This window comes from Colias croceus, chromosome 9 (assembly GCF_905220415.1).
Source record: "Colias croceus chromosome 9, ilColCroc2.1".
Taxonomy (NCBI): Eukaryota; Metazoa; Arthropoda; class Insecta; order Lepidoptera; family Pieridae; genus Colias; species Colias croceus.
The window spans coordinates 2075423-2099145 of NC_059545.1; the positions used below are offsets into that span (position 1 = coordinate 2075423).

The 23723-nt window shown below is 32.6% G+C and overlaps 1 protein-coding gene across 1 annotated transcript in view; it reads left to right on the forward strand.

The window, feature by feature from the left end:
- LOC123694660 (tRNA dimethylallyltransferase) overlaps positions 1-23723 on the forward strand; it is a 200436-nt gene that overhangs the window by 145331 nt on the left and 31382 nt on the right. Inside the window, exon 4 of the mRNA XM_045640154.1 lies at positions 19339-19462. Within this exon, the coding sequence (XP_045496110.1) occupies positions 19339-19462 (124 nt within the window). The remainder of the gene's footprint in view (positions 1-19338; positions 19463-23723) is intronic.

The following is a 23723-nucleotide window of genomic DNA, read 5'->3' on the forward strand; positions in this document are numbered from 1 at the left end:
GTTTTTGTCCTAGATAGAAGAAATAAAACGAATGTAATCATAAGATAAAGTGATTCAATTAATATTTCTCTTCTGAATTCGATAAAATGCAACCGTCTTTGAAAAATGAAATATATTCGAGAGATAAATTCAAACTCAGTTGAGAGCACTTACTATAGGTATTCGAAAATCACATTCGAGTTCTACCAATGTAAGTTAAAAACTATGAAGATATGTAGTTTTAAGTGTAGTATAGACTGGTTGTAAGTCGGTGAGTCCTTTGAAAGGCTTTTTCTGCAAAAAGTAGCCGGTGCATCGCCTAATGGTACCTAAGTAAATACAAACGCATATGAACATTTACAGAAACAGGACCCTTGCAAATTCCTTGTTCCGGATTATTAAGCGGTAGAAGAAAGAAACAAAAGACGACGAAGTAACTAGGATAGGTGAAGAAAGAGTGCATTTGTTTTCTTTTAATTGATGAAGATTTCTTTTAATAATCAAGTAATAAGATAAGAATAAGATTTTGATGCCTCCCTTTATACAGCAAACACTTGTTCTTTGCCTAAGGGGTCGCCTGGTAGAGATCACTCTGAAGTGATAAGGCCGCCCCGTTACACATATTAAGCTGTAACATTGTGACTTATTATAGGTATATACTTTTATATTTTATAAAAACAATGTGTGTAATGAAGTGTCAAATAAATAAATAAATAAATAATAGTTACAGCAGAATTTCTTTAGATATCATGTCATAATCTGACAGCATTATATCCTTAGCATACTAGTATATATATACCTAGTATTAAAGAGATAGGAGTTAAAAAAAATGTGTGCGTGTACTAGTTTACACACGTAAGAATAGAAACTTCCTTATGACCTTATTTTTCATAAAATAATTTACTATTTATATGCAACTTTACAGAAATACGTCGAATCCCGCGTGGTAGGGATAATAAAAAGATGGCGAGTAACGGAAAAATGTCACGCGTAACGAAAAAATGTTACACTAATTTTTTTTCCAAGCCCGATAAAGAAGTTTCACTTCAATAATTATAATAATCTATAGTGTAGCAGGGTCCAATAGGCTGAAGAGCACTCATTGTACTCGCAAATATTACTCATAACTTGATTTAATTCGAGTCGTACTTAATTCGTAAATTAATAGTAATAGACGACATATTCATAGCCCAGACAACAAAGGGACAGTACAGTCTAGTTGTTTCAAAGCCATTCGCGTATTTTGAGATCAGGTGAGTTCGTTGACCTTGTAACTTTATCTTTTTTTTTTCGGTTGATGCTAAAGGGAATTTCGCTCGCCATCTAAAAAGGTCTAATTAACATAATTTATAAAGTGATGAAATTCAAGCAAACACCATTGTTGTCGTATTACGGGATCAAGTTAGCAATTTTGTTATGTACTTTATTTATTTGATAGTATCATAATGTTCTGTTTAATTGAAATAGAACAAATATACATAATATAGATATGTAATAAGGTAATGTAGGTATTATATCAAAAATCTTTGGAAAAAAATCATGTAATGCAGTTTAGAAATAATAATACAAACTATAAAGTATTTTTTATACAGTTTATTATAAACTAGCTTCAAGTGAGTACATAAAATAGATACTATTTCACATAAGGTCATGGCATTCGAGAAGTGCACATCAATTTGCTTTAGAATTGTTTGCAAAAACCCGCACTTGCTATATCAATTAAAATGAAATCGTTTATGGGTGTAGTTGTGATTAAAATTCCGTAGCAATTAGACACGATGATAAGGTACTGGTATTGAGGTATTTGTGGAAATGTGACTTGAGAGTTTTACTTAGTATTTCATATGATTATATTTATTATGCCGATGCCGATGTTACTGTGTTTGTAAGAAAGATCATCTGAAACGGCTTGGCCGATTTTGATGAAATTGTTGCATAACCAGACCAGATTGCAAGCCTGAATACAATATGTTTATAAAATATCATTCAGTCCGATCAAGATCTTATTGCTGAAAAACAATCTCTTTCAGGCAACCTGCATATCAAAATGTTAGAGGAGGTTAGACGTGAATGTTAGAGCACTTAACTGGATTATTATAACTGCAATACTTATAAAATGAAATTCCAAATTGTAAACATACATATTTATAAAATTAACTTCGAAATTCGTAGGAACCTGAACCAGATATCACTTATAGAGCATGCAAACTATTAAAATAAATTGCATATTGACCTATCTCACTCCCAACTTATCCGATAACCAAGAACATAGCAAGTTCAAAATAATTAATATTAAAAAGTAAGTGCATACAAAAATCACACTTAGGATGAGGTCACACCGGGAGCGCTCGGTTCCCACAGTGGCACGTACGCCTAATTCAATTTATTGTCTCTCGTATATCACGTGTCCATTTAGATGTAGGCTGCTTATACACGTGCGTTTTGAGGATTTATTACTCTCTAAAATCGTATGTTATAGTTTATTACTTTAGTTTGTATTAAATAGATTATTTGAATATGACATTTTATTACATGGTTCATTTAAATATGACATTTAAGGTTGTTGATGATGAGAAGTTTTGCAATTTACTTATTACTAAGACATTGCAGTTTACAAGTGTAGGTGAACATGAAAATAAAGACAGATTTCGTTCGAATTTTAATATCACCAATCCACGTAGAGCTTTTATCAAATATTCAATAAAGCTTAGCTCCAATTAATCGTTATAAAACATTTGCAAAACATTCCACACAGTAAATTGCTAGTGTGTAACTTGCCTACATCTTAATTACACTTTAAATACTCCGACATTTTACTCAGTGTAGCTATACCCTAAGACCATAATTGAATCTGTATACGAAATCCCTAAGGTAGTATGTTCATAAACTATTTATTTTAGATTTAGATTGAAAACCGTCTTATTTCGTTATACACATGTTAATTGTACTTGTTTTATGTTCGCTCGTCTGTCTGCGGCTCAAGAATTGATGAACCTGTGTAATTAGGTTGATTCACAACGAGAGATTTCATTATAAACGATGGTGTTAATTACGCTTCGAATATCTAATGTGGTTTAAAAAAGCTGTAATCTTCAAAAGGTTTTGTGACTCGCAAAGTAAAGGTTGTAAAAATGTTTCCATTTAGCAGTTGTAAATGTTAGTTAATTATTAAAGACTTTGTATGTTTATTTATACAAAATTAACATTGGATAAAATGCTCATATAAAATTACAGATACAACACCCCTAACTATTTTTACAATCATTGTCTTTACTACTCTGTTTGGTTTGGACCATAATTATTTTCAGTTTTTATAATATGATGTAGGCAGGTACAGGCAAAGTTATTAAATTTTTGTTCTTTTATAACCGCAAACCGAATTTGTTAAAATATCAATATTTTATACTATTCATAATATTTTGAAATGTACAAAATGTCAGCAATTCCTCCTAATTTTTGTCCTCAGGAAGGAAACGTCATCTGTTCGCAAACGACGTCGCTCATAAACAACAATTAGCTGCGGATGTGTTGCTGACCTTAAATTATAGCTATACGTACTTTTTTATATTGTACTTGCGGTTCAGTTTGTATCAGACGAATGGAGGTAAATTTTAGGTTATATGATATTATTATGATAGGTTCTTTAGATGAGTGAGGCAAAAAAAAACAACAAATGTTAAAAGAAAAATTCCCCTATGTTACTGTAAAACGACATATGTAAGCATACGTTCAATCCCTCACGAAATAAATCAAGGTTAGCTTATTAAAAATATTCAGACCAAAAATTCAAAGGTGATGAAAAACAAAAATAAATTTCTCATTTTACCGAGAATCACGTCTGTAGGGCGAATAAAGAATCTTTGACACAGTGAAGGGCGACATTGTGAAAGTCAATGACAACATTTGCGTACACAACGAAGCTTGGAGAGATTTTCGGCTCAGAGCTATTGCGTAGTTAGCGGGAAATTGCTCAAAGATTATGCAGGAACAGATAGTCCAGTGTGGAACTTGATTTATGAATGTTCATAACATGTTTATGTTAATCATACGTATACAATTCAAGGAACTTAAAAAAAAATAGTTGTGTGTGTTATGTTATTATTTATTTCAATTTAACCATTTCCTGTAGTTAATCCTGTTTCTTCCTACTACCATAAAAATTAGGAGCCATATGAGATTAAATTAAAACTCTGTCAGATTTTGTTTTTTAATGAAATTAGAGAAGATTTATCAATAACCTAAGTTAAAAGTTCCTATCATTGGACGCAACAAATACCTAATTCATTTCCATTCCTACGCCCGTTATCTTAATCTATGCATCGATGCACGTCACCTTCAGACCAAAGCATTTCTATCCCCACATAATTAATCCAATCATAACTAGATCGCATAACCATGTAAATAAAAAATGCCACTTGACCAATAAAATTCGACAAAAGTATGAGGAAATCTCAATATGACGCAAGATAAATCAGTTTTATGATTTGGGTAATAATTAGTCTGTTACTTAGATGTCTAGATTAGATTTATTCTAGTTTTTAAATCTCGTAAATTATTCTGGTAAGTAAATTAGTACAAAGTATGTCGCGATTAATACGTAGGTACGTCAGTATTTCACGGAACCTTGGTTTAAAGTCACTTGGAGAGCAACTATCTGTGTTTTACTATCATAAATGCATGTTTGTATCCTGTTACACTCCCACTTCAATGAATAATCGATTTAGCGCCGGATCTTTTAAGCTGACAAATTAAGAGCAAGAATGATTTAACAGTCCTTGTAGCTAATGACTTGTATTAGCAATAATAGGGAATTTAAATACGGAAGTACTCCCACCTAAATTTAACAGAGCTTATATTTTACGCAGTTATTTAAATTTTACAAATATAAAAATAGTTATTTTGAAGGTTTTTTTGCTAGCATGAGTCTTAGTAAATTAATTTGTAGGATGTTAAAAGCCCTTTAAGACATGTCTGTGTGCCCTTGATTGATCTATGACGAAGGGCGGCGTGAACTTTAGGCGGGCAGACAACTACGTCTTAGGGACCGAAGGGCGCTTTAATTCATTCAATGTTCATATCGTCTGAAAAATTGTATTTAAAGGAAAACGCCTCCAGGGATCGCCTGAAGCAAGTCTATTTACGTTTTTTGTAGTTATGTTTAGAGACTTAAGTTGTTGAATGGATTTTATTTTTTAATCTGTGGAAAGTCTTTTCAGGAGTTTATAAATAGAAGATGGATGGATTTCCCGTATAGGGCTGGTATGACGTCACCATGTAGATGCCATGCAACAATGTTTATGAGCGAATTATTCATATTTCTGGTTACATTGTTTTGGTTTATATTTTTTTTTCCTTATTCGTGTAAAAGTTCAGGAGTTTGATTTTTACGTATGATATTTTTTTTTTATAAAACATAATTTATAGAACTAGTAATAAAAGCGATAAGTTAATCTGGTACATACATTTCGTAATTCTTAGCTCCGAAAACTTAAATTGAGACTGCCAAAGTATTCCTGTTTTATGTGCTTCTTCTTTATTGATCTACACTAATATTATAAAGCTGTAGAGTTTGTTTGTTTGTTTGTTTGAACGCGCTAATCTCGGGAACGACTGGTCCGATTCTATCGGTGTTAGATAGCCCATTTATCGAGGAAGGCTATAGGCTATATATCATCACGCTAAGACCAACAGGATTGGAACCACGCGGGTGAAACCGCGCGGCACAGCTAGTTAAAAATATAACTACATTCGTATAGTAAGTTTTGTAAAAGCATTTTAGTAAAATACATGACTAAATAAATAAATGTTTCAAACATGTACATATATTGTATATCTACACAAGAACGGCTAACATTTAGCTGTTCCTCCGTGTTCAGATAAATTTAACTATTTCTCTCAACACCCACATGTATTTAGGTCAGATGACTTCTTTTGTTTTCTCTCCCGCAGTCCAATTTAAAATTATCTACATAGTTTCGTGCGATGAAACCGTGTCATAACATTGTTTTGTTTTCTGGCTATTTATGCGAACGAATAAATGCTTTTCGTTAATTTTATGTGAGATTGCTTGTTAACAATGTGGGTTGCATTAAAGGGAACTTTTAATAATGTGTTTAGCTTACGCAGTATTAAAAGGTGCTTCCTAGAAACATTGAAACATTGAAATGTATGTAGGAAGACATTAACGGAAGATTTTAAAAACTATCGTTACCTGTGCGTAGGATTTATGAAATGTTAATTAGAGTCGATTCTCAAAATACTGACAGTTTGTTGAAGATGACCTGTAAATTTCAACTCATTATGATTTGTAATCAAAATGTGTTGTGATACAATAAAATTAAGGGATGATAAATGACACTCTTTCTAACATAATGTTTGATGATACAGCACTTTATTTAAGTATTATAGCGTTGAATACAGAAATATTTTTAAGCGTCTAGATTATATATGTAACTATATATAGTTATAGCTAATATTTAAAAGTGATTTGGACTACGAGGAAGTGCTTATTACGTTTGATGAATAGAGGTGGAGTTTTCGTATCAAATAAACCTCTACTAAAATATAAATTTATGTGTATTTAAACTACTGGTTATGACGAGATATAAGAGATAGCCAATTTAATAACCAATTACATAAACATAGTAATAAAGCAGAATTAATGATTATCAAACAACACACGAATTTATGAATATGTAGTACATTTTTTTCATGTAAAAGTAAACAAACTGAATTGTTTCTGTCTATTAATTCTATAACCTAATTATAATTTTTAAAGCTTATCTTCATATTAGCATAATTCATACGAAAGTGTTCATAAAACATAAGCTAATGTGCACTCAGAGTCACGCCTGCGATAATTGTATAATTTATGGTAATGATCATTTCTTGTCTAAACCTTATCTTCTTAATTTGACGGTAAGCGCGGACTTAGTTACATCTAGCTTTATGGTCATGTTGATAGAATCATATTCTGTGATATATCTTCAGTTATTTAGAGGTGTTATTACCGTTTAAGGGACTACTTAAGTATTTTCTTTCTCACTCGATTTAATAGAGCTTTAGTTGTGTCAGAAAGAGACGAAATTGTAAGGGAATAAACGATTAGTTGAATTCAAATGTTGGTTTTGATAATGTCTATTTTCGGCTTAATTATATTACGTGAATATGCAAGATGGTACTAATGATAATTTTATTATATTTATACATATTGTATTTTGATTTCGTTTTCTTATTGCAGTGCTATTTTTAGCTTTTAGTATAATTTAGTTAGCATAATAATGCAGTACAGTATTACGAAGATTTTATGACCTTTAAATATTGGTTCATCAAGTCTCCCATTTCCGTATTTTCCTCATTAATCTGAGACTTATTTTATTTATTAAAAGTATCAAAAAGACCATAGAAGAATATTCCTTCCGATAAAAAAGCTTGCAAGACTCTTGTAAACAGAACCGATACTAAATTTTTTCTCTGCTGATAGAATACCTATTAATGTAATGTAATAAGCCATATCAATTACAGGTGATCAGAAATACAGACTAAAGTAAAAAAAAACTGTGAAATGTATTTACATACTTATTAAAAAACAACTTTAGAGTGGCGGTTGTCGGTTAGTGGCATAAAGCTTTTTTTTCATATTGTTTACATAACAAAAACATGTTTAAAAATTTGCACCAGATTATTGCACTGATCCATATTGCAACCCAATCCCATAGAGGTCATCGCCCGCTGACGTCACGCCCGTTTCTGCGCTCGCGCAGGAAGATTTCTATCTAAATAAGCAATTAAAGGGATTGTATCATTCATAAATATTATTATGTAACGACTCAGCGAATTAATAAGCGTGACGGTTGATTTTATTATTTTCACGTTTATTTTTTATTTACTTGTGTACGCGAGTGTAAAGATTGTAACCATTTACCTAATAGTTGAAACGAGATATGGCGGTTTTTATGTAGATTTGAAGTTTTTTCGCATCATTAATTGTTAAATTGTCATAATAAGGCATTGAACAAACGCAGTTCTATTGCTTACAAAAGTTAACAAAAGAACTCTTTAGCAGTACCTAGCAGATGGTTATAGCGTCTTTGCATGCATGATCTTACGGGTCACAAGATCAGATTCCATCAAATTGACCTTAACCTATTTATTATGTCATATGTAAATTAATTTTGAATAGTAAAATAAAAATTGGAAAATGTAGCGTATAGTTGATTTTTTCACCTTACTCAATTGAATTTGACCAAGATACGATCGAGTTCGTATCAAAACTTTATTTATACAAGGATAGGACTTCTGTCTGCTTCTTGATGTTTAAATTTGATAATATACACTATTAAAAAGGTATGATAATAGGTAATAGTTTGATATTCGATATACATATTAATAATAAATACACAATAATGTAGTTCGAAAAATATTTCAGTACAGCTTCTCACGCTACATGTCAAATGTTTGTTTCAAATTGTTACAATGTTATCCTTACACAAGCCTTTGCGCAAGGTTTGTTGTGTTTTGTAACCCTATCCTCGAAACTTTCACCTCCGATGTCGAAGTATTTTTTTAAAATTGACAACAACTCATCGTAAGTAAATCAACCTGTGACGAGCTGCGGTCTGGGCCATCTGTCGTACGACATATGGCATGGTTTTTACGACCCCACGATTTGTTTGTATCCCTCGCTCTTTCCCGTGTATGCAGATATCTATTCCCCTCCCGCTCCCTCCCAGGTTTCCTTCAAGGCGAGAGGTAATTGAAACTGAACGCATGCGGGCAAGTGAAAGGACTACACTTGTCATAGATTAAGCGTTTTTACCTGTTTTTACACCGCGCCGTGATGGATGGAGCCAATTTTGAAGTTGCAATATTTTCTTGTTAAGCGTTTTCGTGTTAAAATGTAATTACGTCTTAACAGCTCGTGTAAATTTCCGCGAGGCGTCAATTAGACGGCCCCGGATAACCTTTAATATTTTTCTTCGTTATTAACGATTTTTTATGTTTTCTAAACGGGAACACTGAAACCTTCATTATATTAAAAACCTTAATTGGATTGTATTTTGGTGGATAATCAAAGTTTTTTCGATAGCAAAAAGTAAATTATTTGTTCCACGTTGTATAAAGTATTTTTAATCATTTTTCAAACTGGGAAACAATGTAAAAAGTTTGATTACGAGGCGGGTCTCGTGCTGTTTAAAAAAACAACAACTACTAGAGTTTGTTGTCTATTCTTCATTGTAGAAACTGCCTTCCGGTGATAGGAACCTAATTGGTGCTTTTGAAAGCTGTCTACGTGAATGAATAGATGTTTATTTTTATCTATAGTTTTCTTACCAAACAATGAGTGTATTGTGACTCTACGCACTCGTAAAATTGCAATTTTAAATTCATTGAGCATAGAATACGTTAAGATTTCAAAAATCGGATGCGCGCGTTATTGCCATAAACGTAAGATGCATTGATTAGCTCTCAAACTCTCAGAGGTTAAACGTTGAAGGCATAAAATGGTAATTTAATAATCTTTCGCAGGACAATAACCTAAGTAGTACCCTAGGTCCACCTTTGTCATGTTATTGAGCCAACGATAGATGGCAATAAATTTTAATTGATCGAGCCACGGTTATGGGTTATTTTAAATGTCATACGGCAAATGTAATGGGATAAGTAAGAGCAATGTATAATGTCACAGTAATAACTTATATTTTGCGTGGTCTGCGTCCTTTGAAATATAGGTTGTAAATTATCTTTTATGGACGTTATTGTCGCGTTTGATCAGTTCAAACTAGCTAAGTTTCGGCTTGACAGCTTTTTGAACTCTATGGTTTTGAAAAACACGAATGACAACATTAACGGCCAAGTACGTATCAGGTTAAACGCAGTTGTGGGTTTTCTTGATAGTGGTTAGACTTTGAAGAGAGGAATTTGTTTAATGTTTATACAACTATGAACTTTATTCATTTCATTCAGCATATTCAATTGAGTTTTTACTGTAGCTTTTCCAAGTATATTTATAGGGTAAATAGGATTTACGTACGTTTATTTCATCCGATATATGTTAGTAATAAAAACAGAAACAATTACTCATGTTTGGATGGCCTGTATCAAATAATCACAATCCTTTACGCCAGAAAACGAGTTTAATCAAAAGTATTCGAAAGGAAATACTTCGGGATGCGGAATTCAATCTATTAATCGATTACATACATTTAATTGTAACGTAATTTTAATTCGACGCCATAAAAGCACAAAAGATGATATACTAGACCGATAGCGACGCATCGATGGGGTTAAGGACTAGAAGCGTTACGATATTCTGTCGCTTATAACATGGTGTTAAAGGTGAAAATAGCGTGATGTTATATTGTAAACGGTGCAATGTGTTGTACAGTAAGCAAGGATCGATTTTACGGCTGTCTGATCATGTCATTGGTAATGAGCGTAAAGGTATTTGAATGTTTTACGCTTGTTTCGCGCGTTTGTCCGCCCGGAGATGCTTGGGATGAAAGTACCCATTATGTCTTGTGAGATGTAACCGATATTATTGTGTGGTGAACGGTTAATATCGACTGGTCAGTTTATAAGTTCGAAACTTATTAAAGCTTTTTGTAAACGAAGATCTTGATAGGTCTGGATGTGAATACGAAAGAGAATACGAGCGTCTTTTAAGTGATGGTATTTATAAAAATATCTTACCATTTAAATAAGACATAATGTCTTTTTATGTGCTGTTACATCAGAACAAATGAAGCTTTTTATCGTGGGTAGCATGTTACTAGTACCTAAAGGGACTCCATCCTTTACTTGGACTACCTACAAGATGTCATGTATTCTTCGACGTAAACACTGTGGTAAACATTTTGCACAAAGCTCTCCTCTTGGAAATCGACCCTTACCTTTATAGAATCCTATCGTGTATTCTCTAACAATAAAACTTAGAATTCGCATTCTATATTACACAAACATGTCACACACTGCTGAATTAGAACACACACACAGGCAATACGCACACATGCAAACCATTCACAGATTCACAAGGCATTGAATGGCCGAATATATCGGACCAACAGGCTAGTTATCGGTAATTATAGATGTATGTGGATTAGATGTGGATGCCACCTGCGCTATTGTCACATGCTGTGAACATATGTGACGGATAAGTGATCGTGTCCATTGTTGGACGACACGGTTTTGTAATAACGAGAACTAGAAGTAGCTAGTTCTCAAGTAGTAGGTAACTTGAGTCATCAATTTACAGGTTTTTTTTTTCAGGTTTTTTGATATGAAATTTGAACTTATGATATTTTATGAATATTTCATAGATTTTTGAAACCTCGTAAACAATATGTTGTATATGTGTTTCAAAGCTCTCTCATTTGCAGCTTATTGAAGAAATAAATTGGAAAATGCTATGGTGTAGCCTTGTAGCGTACTTTTAGTGATCCATATTTGATCCCTTACAGTATGTTTCTTATCTTCTGGTTGTTTGCAATATTGAAAATTTTCTTCTATGAACGAATAATTGAATTAGATAGCGCCATAAAATATAAGAAACATGATATAAATGACAATAGTATTACTTTCACAATACATATCACAAAAATACCAAAATCTATAATTAAACTCATCGTTAATAAAATTCGTCCTAGACAACAGTACCTCTGTACAATGGAAACACACACTTATTTCGGTGACAAATCTTTTAAAATAATAATGAAGCCCCATGGATCGTTTCGATGCTCAATTAATTATTAAACATTATATCTCTGAATGGGTCTATCATTAGCGACATATATCAAGGAATGACTGCCGTAATACAATACACTTGAAGATTTTTTTCTAGGTTTGTTTGCTAATGTTTTAATTAAGCTAATTCTAAGAACTGTTCTTTTTTTTTTATGGTATAGGATAGCAAACGAGCAGACGCGTCGCCTGGTGTTAAGCGATACACGCCGCCCATAAGCATCCACTCCACTGGGAAGTGGATGTGTTGCTGTCCTCGTGTTATTTTAGTGGTTAAACTGATGATTAAATAAACTACAGAATGACAAAATGTTTTAAAATGTGCTATTTTATTTCATAGTTTACCTACGTTTGATAAAAATTAAAACAATGAATAAAATTATTTTTATCTCTGATAAAAAAAACCTAAGTCAAGTAACTAGTTTACTTTATTTTAGTAAAAAATTTTTTTATCAAGCAGTACCATAATGAAGCCCAAAAAAACCCACACTACGCAAACTTTAAAAATAAATTTAGTTACTAAAGTACGTTAATATCAAAGAGTACCTAATTAACTATGGTATGGTGACACATGACGACCGATTAATCTATACATATAATAAATCTGTAGAAGGGTCAATTCTGTACATTGAAAATATTGAAAAAATAAATACCAGGGGGTGTTACTGGATCGATACCAAACCCAAATATGTGATTAAAAAAATTTTTGTCTGTCTGTCTGTCTGTCTGTCTGTATGTGAAGACATCACGTGAAAACTACCGGTTCGATTTCGATGAAACTTGGTATAATTATACCTTATTATCCTGGGCGTAAAATAGGATACTTTTTATCCTGGAAAAATACGTAGAAAAAAAATTAATCTCAATTTTTCAGTTATCCATAGACGTTGTTCTATAGTAGGTACCGCGAACACACGTTGCGTATTATTTTAGACCTAGCCGTATTTGGGTCCAATAGATATTAGGTATTTATAAGATGTCATTGTCCGAGTTACTCAAAATGGAGAAATAAACAATCCACGCAAAGACCGACATCCGCGCGGACGGAGTCTCGGGCGGAAGCTAGTCTATAATATAAAAATGAATCGCAAAATGTGTTGGTAAGCGCATAACTCGAGAACGGCTGAACCGATTTCAATAATTCTTTTTTTATTATATTCCTTGAAATACGAGGATGGTTCTTATGTAGAGAAAACGTAAATATGTACCACGGGCGAAGCCGGGGGGACCGCTAGTTTCATTATAAAAAAATAACTAACGATTACTATGGACGACAGTTTTTTCTACTTAATTAGATGTACGATCAATTTTTTATCCATATATCATTAAAGGCGAATGAACTGTTAAGGGGCTATAATTGTAAACCACGTGTATCTATCTAAAAAATACTTATTTTGTAAATATAAAAAAATTAACGTGTTTCTTATACAACTAATTAGTAATTTTGTATAGATAGTAGCCGAATTTTGACTAATTTTAACGCCTTTTACCTATACGTTCCATATTACTTTCATTGGGCAATATCACGATGAAAATTTTAATAATACTGTAATGCAATAGTTACTAGGTAGTAACTGCAATAGTAAAACTATGATAGATATATTAGTTAATATAGTTGCAAAGTACGCAGAAAATCCCTTTAAATACGTATGAGATGATGCATGACCTACTGTGTATTAATAAATATAACAAGAACTAGGATTTCTTCTACTACATTATTATTATATATATTAACAAGACACAAGTATTTCACTTAGTTTGGGACCCACTGTCGTACATTTATTGTAAAACATAAATTGACAAATAATTTTATTTCATTTCATTTTCATTTACATACATTTTACATTTCTTTAGAGATTAATCGTTTGACTATACAAATAATAATACTTTCTTCTCAACACAAAAGGTACACGTCTCAATTATTTGCGCCTCATTTCAAATTAACTGATTTGTTTGCTTACACGAAGTAATTACCACGAAAAGAAGCGTCATCGCATTGAAAAAAGATCACACATTTACGAGTCACCATGACTACCGATGCCTCCCAAACTTAGTTAAATTGAAAATCCACTTGTAAACAGTAAATTTTAGGGCCCTAGCAACAGAGCTGTCAAAGCATTTTGTACCCTTTGTGAAGGTAATAAGGGCTCGATTGTTGACACGTTTTTCGAAATTCAGCATTCCAAAGCGTAAAAACCTATGGCCGGATGCCCCTTTGTACTATTAATTTACCTTAAAGTGAGCTAAAAATAGACATTTATTCGTGACTACCGTTTTGGTTTCTTGGTTCGGTATTTTGGATGTAAAAGTAAAAGTAGAACGTGATTCTGTCTTGTTTGTTTTAATTTCTAAGGTTGTATTCAAATTACATTATTGAGATACTCAAAAGTCCCGCGCAAGCGTGACGGAATAAGTGAAAAGTAATAATTTACTTCTCTCAAACTCTGAAAGCTTCAAATATCAATAAATCTTGACAAAAAACTTTTTGGCATAGATCGTAGTAGGTTACTATTAAAACCCTTAAAAATATCAACAATTTCAACGTATTTTGTAAAAAAACTAGCTGTCCGTCAAACGTTGTTCTGCCTTACTCTTCATCATTTAGGGGTATGAAAAATAGATGTTAGCCGATTTTCAGACCTACCCGATATGCACACAAAATTTCATGAGAATCGGTCCAGCCGTTTTGGAGGAGTATGGTAACTAACATCGTGACAGGGGAATTTTATATATAAGATACTTAGATCAAATAAAACATAACATATTATATAGGTAAACATATTAAACATATTACACCACAATGAAATTATTCGGAGTAGAGCAAAAGCTCTATACAGGTGCCTCTACTGTTACATTTATCATTTTGACATAGTTTCTACAAGTTTAGGAACTCCTATTTCTTCAATAGATTACAAACGGATGTATGTACGATGTAGCATTGTTAAACGACCAAGCAAGCATCCTTTATAAAAAGGACAATTTCTAAGAACACATGTTCACTTTTTCGCATGGCGATTAATAAATTTTTTTTGGCCCTCGAAATGTCGAGATATCGCGGTCGAGTCATTGATTAAGACAGGAAACGGTTCATTAGGCAGAGAATGACTTCATTCCATCGAGGCAATTGTACGATAACCCTAATGGTAATTATATTTTGAACACAAATACACTTACGTTGTTCATGTGAACGGTGGATTCGAGTTTAAATGTAGGCTTTTTGTTTTTGCGAAAAAAAGGTATTTATTTATTAGCTAATAAACTTGCAATGTTTTTAAAATAACGTAGGTACCTACTAATTTAAACCACAGTAACAAATGTAAAGTTATATTTCTGTTGTTATCTGTATGAATTATTTTAAATGTACTTGGTAACATATTCCATGCTAAATTACACAAAGGATCACAAAGTTCAGATTAATTTTCGATAAGGTAGTTAAATAATGTAATGTAGTTAGGTGGTACGTATCTTAAAAATAAAATGTTGTATAAAATATACACACCCATACAGTATTAAGGCCTATTTCAGTAATTGTGGCACATAAAACTATATTTTTTAAATCCTTGAGTGTAATCGTATCTCTTTTTTCCATTGTCGACTCGCGAAAAGTATCTACATATTTTTTAAAACATTATTTCTAAGAGGAAAACTAGATAACATTAAAAAATACAATCGCGACACACCTGTGTCAAATTTTTCTATTCAGCTCAAATAAAAATAAACAAAGCCGCGAAAAAACGAAACATATTAAGGAAATTGACAACTGAGATTTTAATACGCCATTTTTTCCCGCGCTGATGTAAGCGAGGTCAACGCCCCGCACCTGTTGCTCACTATTTTTTTTTTCTAAATCATGTCTAGCCGTGGACACTGGTCTATTAAGCACTCAGTTTTTTTTACCACTGTTATTGGTTATTGATTTATTTTTAAATCGGATTGGAGCGGTGTTTAATCGTGAAAGAGTGCGCGGTAGACCGCGTTGTTATGTTGATTTTGCTTCATGTAAACACTTCGAACCTTATAACTAACTATACACATATTACATATTACAGTTTCAACTTTATGAAAATGCAACTTAGTTATTGTTTACATTGCAATATTGCAATCTAATGTGTACTGAATTAATATTCTTTAACGGGATTCATAAACGTTATTTAAGCACAAAATATTAATTTGATAGTTATTTAATAATTGCTGGCTGTTGCAGGTATCCAGATATATGCATCTAATCGAAATCATTGAAAGAACGTCTCAAAAACTCAAAGACTCACCATTTATTTTTCCTAAATTTCCTAAGCTCTTTCATTATTAAGTATTACCCAACGGTATTACGAGTACCTTACCTTACTTAGATAAACTGTATGAACGTATGTACAATAACATAACAAACAACTAGTTGCTAGGATACTCTAAGGACGGTAAAACATCTCAGATAAAGATCACAATAACATGGTTTTATGGTGGTTTACGACTGTTTAAGTGCCCACTTCAATGGAAACCGAACAGAATGCCTTCGTGTATTCGTCTAATCTAACCACTTTAAGTTTTAGGAAAAATTATATGACCCAAGCTGGGAGTTTGGTAATAAGTGCGTATAAGAGCGGTTTTAAGTAATGATAGTTTATATCAAAGATATGCTACCTTTTTTGTGAGAATATAAAATGTGTAACAAGGTATATTTTTTTTAACCGACTTCAAAAAAAAGGAGGAGGTTATCAATTCGGCCGGTATGTTTTTTTTTTTTTAATGTATGTACACCGATTACTCCGAGGTTTCTGAACCGATTTACGTGATTCTTTTTTTGTTCGATGCGGGATGGTGTCGAATTGGTCCCATAAAAATTTTATTGGGATAGTCCCAGTAGTTTTTATTTTATGAGCATTTTTGTCTGTAGGTATTTGTAAATTTTGTAAGTGCAAGTTTGAAGTCGGTTGTTTTTAACGCAGTTATCACTTGTTTATTAAATTGTTGACGTCAATCATTTTGTGTGTGTAATAATTCCAAACACTAATTGAAAATGATTAACAACCCTTTCCTAAACACTTCAATTAAAACCACAAACCGCAGACAACTCAATTTCTAAAACTAACAAATATGTAATCATACACTCACATTTTAGTCAGTCGTGTTATAATTTTTATATGCAGACACTTGCTATTAAGAATGTTATTGTATTTAAAATAATAGCAACAATGTTTTAACAACTTATAATCTACAAACAATAGATAGTTAGATTAATACATAAATAAATATTTCAGAACGATTTTCACATACATACTTACGGCACGATCTGATCCCATACCAAGCTTTCACACAAACATACATATTATATAATTTTAAATAAATACTTATAATATAGATAATTAACACCCAGAGACAGAGCATATATCTATGTCCATCATGTGTCCATCACACAAATATTTGCCCTGAGTGGGAATCGAACCCACAACCTCTGACTTGGAATGCAGTCCTTATATTTGCAACTAGCTTCCGCCCGCGACTCCGTCCGCGCGGATGTCGGTCTTTGCGTGGATGGTTTATTTCTCCATTTTGAGTAACTCGGACAATGACATCTTATAAATATCTATTGGACCCAAATACGGCTAGGTCTATAATAATACGCAACGTGTGTTCGCGGTACCTACTACAGAACAACGTCTATGGATAACTGAAAAATTGAGATTAATTTTTTTTCTACGTATTTTTCCAGGATAAAAAGTATCCTATTTTACGCCCAGGATAATAAGGTATAATTATACCAAGTTTCATCGAAATCGAACTGGTAGTTTTCACGTGATGTCTTCACATACAGACAGACAGACAGACAGACAGACAAAAAATTTTTTAATCACATATTCGGGTTTGGTATTGATCCAGTAACACCCCCTGCTAGTTATTTTTTCAATATTTTCAATGTACAGAATTGACCCTTCTACAGATTTACTATATGTATAGATAAATACTACGATTCATTAATTTTAAATACCAAAAAATATAAAAATGGACATTATACTAACTAATTTGTGAAGCTTTATTATTTAATGTAAATGCTACCTCTAATGCTCACTCGCAAACTATGACAGAGATTATCAAAAAGATGGATGACATAGCCAATAATTGATTCATAAGTGTAAGAGTTCCGGCTATTGAGTCAGAGTTTATTGATATTTATATGGTCTTCTTAAATAAATGATTTAATGTTATTGACCATTTGCCGTGGGTTCATTTATGAAGCGTATGTAAAGTTGCCCTTTATATGGAAAAAGTTTATAAAACAATGTCATTAGATCTTTGAAAAATAAATAATAAGAAGAGAAAAATAACAAGTTGGCAATTACAGAAATACTTTTTTGTTTCCGCTTATAGAAAACTAGCGGCTTCGCCCGTGGTACATATTTCGCAATAAAAGGTATGTTCTTTCTCAGGGTCTAAAGATTGTCTGTGCCAATTTTCATCAATATCGGTTGAGAAGTTTAAGCGGGAAAGCGTAACAGACAGACAGACAGAGTTACTTTTACATTTATAATATTAGTAGGTATGTATTATTTTAATATTAGGTATTTTTATTTCAAGGAAGAGAATTTAGATTTATTTCTTGTGTAATTAAATTAAGCTCCATGTTCTATATATTATTGAAATGTAGGTACCTATATAAAAAATACGCTACGAATTGAGAACCTCCTTTTTTGAACGTCGTAAAAAAACTTGTAATAGCATACATTTGTACTAACTGTAATCATCACTCTTATGAAACTACCAAATCATTTTTATCAATACATTTTCCTCCTTAATTTAATACTTAACCATGAAATCTAGCAAACCGCAAACTCAAGAATAATATATGTACTCCATTCACAAATCACCGGAGTCGTGACCTGCCTAACTGCCTAACTGTCTAACACTATCCTTTCTCAAACATTTTAAAATATGTACTTACAATTTGGGTCACTCAACTCTGATATTCTATAAATGATTTGTGATTGTTATACTTCTGTACTTTGCAAATTTGCAGGCCTTAATTTTAAAATGGTTATGATAATTAGGGTTCTATGAAAAAAGACGTTGCACTCGGGGAATGCCGCGGTAAAGCTTATTGCCTTCAAGCCACACCTCCGTGCCCGTCGGAGTGGGGAGCGTGAGGTTTTTTCGTTACGGAATTTCTGGATTCGGTCCCCGCGCTCAAGGCCCGCGATAGAAGCTATGCAATAGCTTAAAAAAAACTTTTAGAATCTAGGACATTAGGTCACTTTGTACAACAGTCAACAATGTACAACAATGTACGTAATGATAAGAATAGTTTAATTTTTAATGAGCGATCATTTTTCTGATTCTAATGTTCTTGCTTCGCATTTCGTGACCAATAATTTAAAAGTCTATCAATTTTACCCATAGATCATTTTATTTAAATATCACATTATTCCTGCATCTCTTATTGATTTATTTGAGAAATTTATAGTTTAAACAATAGAAGATCACGAGGCGTGATTCGGGCCCACGTCTTCTACTATGCAATTTTTCTAAAACAATATCAAAGAAATTTCTCAATTAGAGCCTTTGAATGCCATCAAACTCATTATTATTAAACATAATTATACTTATTTATATTTTGTACATTGGTACCAGGTCAATAGAAGTCTGGTTGAAATCTGGTAGACGTCACAGCGAAGTTCTCGATGAGCAGAAGTTGAGTGAGGGAGAGATGAGGCGACCCGGGGCCACCATCTTGTTTTGGCTGAAATGTGAACAGGTCAGTTTTATTCAGAAGAAATTTTAACGTATTTTGAAGACAATTTATTGATTTTAAAGTGTTTAAAACGAAATTTATTTATTGTTTTTCTAAATCTAGATTGGTTGTGTAAACACCAGATAATAATAAATTTATTTTTAGAGTTCCATACTATAAGTGGTTACAATCGAAATGCAAAATAAATATTTAAAGAGGACCACCCCACTACAGGACTACACAAATAACGTGATGTTTTGCCATTTTTTTTTATAATTGTGCGGAACCCTTCGTACTCGTATCCGACTCGAGCTTGGTTGGCTCGAAATATTTTCATAGGAAGCTACAGTTTATACAACAATTTTATTGCTCCTTAATGATAATTTCAAAAACATCCGTAGTTCACATTTTTAATTATAAAAGTATTTACGTTTAAAGGGCAATACAATCATAGTACAGGATACTATGTACAGGTGAACAACATTGAAACAAAAAAGTAATCACGATTTTATTGTAACAGGTGAATTTTATTTAAAATTAATTTACGATAAATGTTTTATCAAGAAACTGTTGTGTCTCATCTTAATGTGTTTCAGAATAGATGTAATACTATAAAATTACTATCATCGGATATCTATAAAAAGCTATTAGATCGCTTAATTAGCTACCCTTAAATATTGAAAACCACCCCGCTTAATGGTCGATCAATAACAGGGTTGCGATCAATTTAATAATTAAGAAGTATTCAATAATACCTTTATAATTATAAGAACAGATAATACAATATAAGCTACCGGACATCAAGTGCAAAATAATTTCACACTAATTAGTACATTGCATTGGAAACTTGAACTCAGAAATATTCCTACAGTTCAACGATACGAACGTTTTAATTGCTTATATCTCGAATATAAAAAGTCTAAAAAGAACAAAATAAAATGTGGAGTCGGCAACCCTATTTCTCTAGGGGTTAAAAAAATATAAACAACGTATCACCTGCTCGTGCCGAGATTGGCAGGTGCATTGCAACGCATCTGCAACAATGCATTTAGGAACTTTCTACCTTATATCTAGATAAATAGGGTATAAAATAGTTTAATCGGGTTATAGTTCACCTGCGCACACGTCGAAACAACCATTTATAGGGAATACCGCTAACTAGAGGAATTGTTGTTTGTTAAAGGAATTCAGTATTACGTTTGAGCGCACCCCATTTGTTTGAAAAGGTTAGATGGAGATAATCCTGACGGCTCTAATTATGAAGATGATACTTTAAAGGTGCTAGTTTGGCAGATATGTATTTTAGAACTGTCAATTAATCTTATCAATTCGTTATATTTATTCGAAAATCATATGTTTCTGATGTGTGTGTTTTATTTAAGAAGTCAAACTTTGAATTATCTAGAACGACTCCAAAATTTCTTTGACTATAAAAAGCTACAAGCTGGTAAACGGTAAAAAGTGCTCCTGAAGTCAATTTGAATGAATAAAATATAAATGTTTGAGTTTGAGTTTACATTCCATAGCTTTCCTTAGTAACATAATATAAACTATGCTGTTATAAATTTATTTGCCTCGCCAGGCTCCACGCTACGCACGATACTTCAAGGAGATATATTTATTAATCAAGTTGATTTCAATCAATAAAAACATACTCAGATTTCTCAATAATCACAATATGTGACGCATTTCACCAGCTGCAATTTTGCCAAGCAAATCGAATTCATAGTATGCGTGTGGTCAATTGGTCTCATTAAAACCTATCCGAGCGGCTGTTAACATTAACCGGCCGAATTGAATGTCGATAAACCTTATTCTTGTTTCTTTTCGCGAGCAGACCATTAACACACACCTGGCTAGCAATCATTATTTCTAGGTACACCTTGTGGAAATATGTATGGATTTAATACAGTGTCAGGATTAAGGAGTTGCCGTGTTGATATATGTGACACTTTTATTTTGAGACTCGTTATATAAAAATGTGTGCATATGTTTGTGGATACTTTGTAAAGGGTAGACTCTGATGTTGTGCAAATAGATTTCTGTAAGATGAATGTGGAATATTCTATGTGGTAGTATCTATTATTTCTGCGCCTGAGATGTTGTTCTATTGTATTAACTTGATAACCAATAAATGCTGAAGTAACGCTCGGAAGTAAACGTCAATGTTCAGAGATTTCTGGTCTGGAAAATTTCGTGAAACCTATTTTGTTTACAATATTCTAATTGAACTCTAGATTCACAACACATCAAATAATATGCTACATACTGATAGAATTATCAAAACAACTAAAGAGTAATAGCAATATTGCTTCTTTCTTATTTTAATGACAGAAATAAGTATTGCATAACAAAAAGGACAATGAAACGTGGTCTCACAAACGAACACAAACAGGTGACCTGTGGAATTCAACGCTTAAGCCACCAACAATATAATTGTACTTTATAACGGTGCATTTACATCAAACGAACGTAGAGATAGAGCTAGAGCAAGAGTATTCTTTCGGGATCTTATAGTGTAAATGAAAACTCGTATTCAGTGTTGTTCAGTATTACAAAATTGCATAGAATCTTTTCGAATGAACTAAGAACAACGAAAGAATGCTCTTCGCCTGTTTAAACTAAAAGAATTTGACATAGTGGGTAACAATGAGTATTCGCTCGTTTGATGTAAATGCACCGTGAGAGACGATTATAACTAAGCACTGTCCATTATAAAGTACAGGTGAAGGAACCTATAAGGAGTTACGCAGCTGTATGCTAAAATAAAGACGGTTTTTAGGTCCTGTAAAAACTTACTATATTTATATGCGTTTTAAAATGTTTAAGTTCTATGGTTATGTTTATTATGACATGGCTTATAGAGATGTTTCACTCTTTTACATTAGATTATAGAATACTAGGTTTCTGCCCGCGGCTTCGCCCGCGCAGTCAAAGAAAAACCCGCGCATATTTCCCGTTCCCGTGGGTTTTCCGGGATTGCGTCATTTTCCCAGAATAAAAAGTAGCCTATGTCCTTTCTCGGGTATCAAAATATCTCCATACAGAATTTCATGAAAATTGGTTCAGTAGTTTAGGCGTGATTGAGTAACAGACAGACAGACAGAGTTACTTTCGCATTTATAATAATAGTATGGATAGAGAGATCAAACTATTCAATATAGCAAGTAAGTTACAAGAATGAAGGGAAAACCGAAAAATTTAAATGAAAAAATAACGATTTTATTGACACTATTTGTTGAAAAGCTTAAGCGTTGAATTAAACATAATCCAAAATATTTTTAATGCCTAAATAATACCTAAAAAGAACCCGCCATTAATTTGCAATAACTGTTAAATAACCTAAATCCATTGAGATATGGAGACGACACCGCCTACATCACTTATGTTCCGCTCAACATACGCCATATGGCGTAACTGCACGCTCATTTTTTATTTGTTTTAAATTGAAACGCATCAAATAAGCCTTCGTGTGTGTTACGATATTGCACAAATAATACAAATAATACGGAAAAGTGCAAAGGAATAACTTTCATCGGTAAGTACCTAACTAGATAATACCTAATTTTTAAAGCTTAGAGCAAAAAAATGGCGCACAGATTTTGTTCGTGGTGTCTCCTCCATACGTAGTATTTTTATCTCAATGCCTAAATCAAATGATTTCTTTTTTAAATATTAATTTTCTATATCCGGTGTTTGATGAGAAATTTTGATATTTTTATTGCGTAGGGATGTTTGGTAATTGGTTTTGCTTTCGTTTTATTCTAATAAGATTTTTGTGTATGTTATAATGTATACAAAAAATACTACTATTTGGTAATTCTCACATTATGTACTTACTAAATATGAAAGTTTGAAGCTTTCGCTTTTTACAGTGCAAAAATGCTTACAATTTCAAATTGAATATTCTATGTAGTTCTGAAAACGCTCTTGTAGAGCATTTTTACATTATGCTCATTGACCATTGTATAAAGAAGTCTAAAAAAATCTATATATCAACTAGCTGCTCTCCGGCTCTCCGCTTTTTCCCTCCCCGTGTCTTTACTCCTATTAGTATAGCCTATAGCCTTCCTCGATAAATGTTCTATCTAACACCGAAAGAATTTCAAATCGGACCAGTAGTTTCCGAGATTAGCGCGTTCAAACAAACAAACTCTTCAGCTTTATAATATTTACTAGCTTTCCGCCTGCGGCTTCGCCCGAGTTTTCAAAGAAAAACCCGCATAGTTGCCGTTCCCGTGGGATTTCCTGGATAAAACCTAGCCTATATTACCTACTCGTGGAT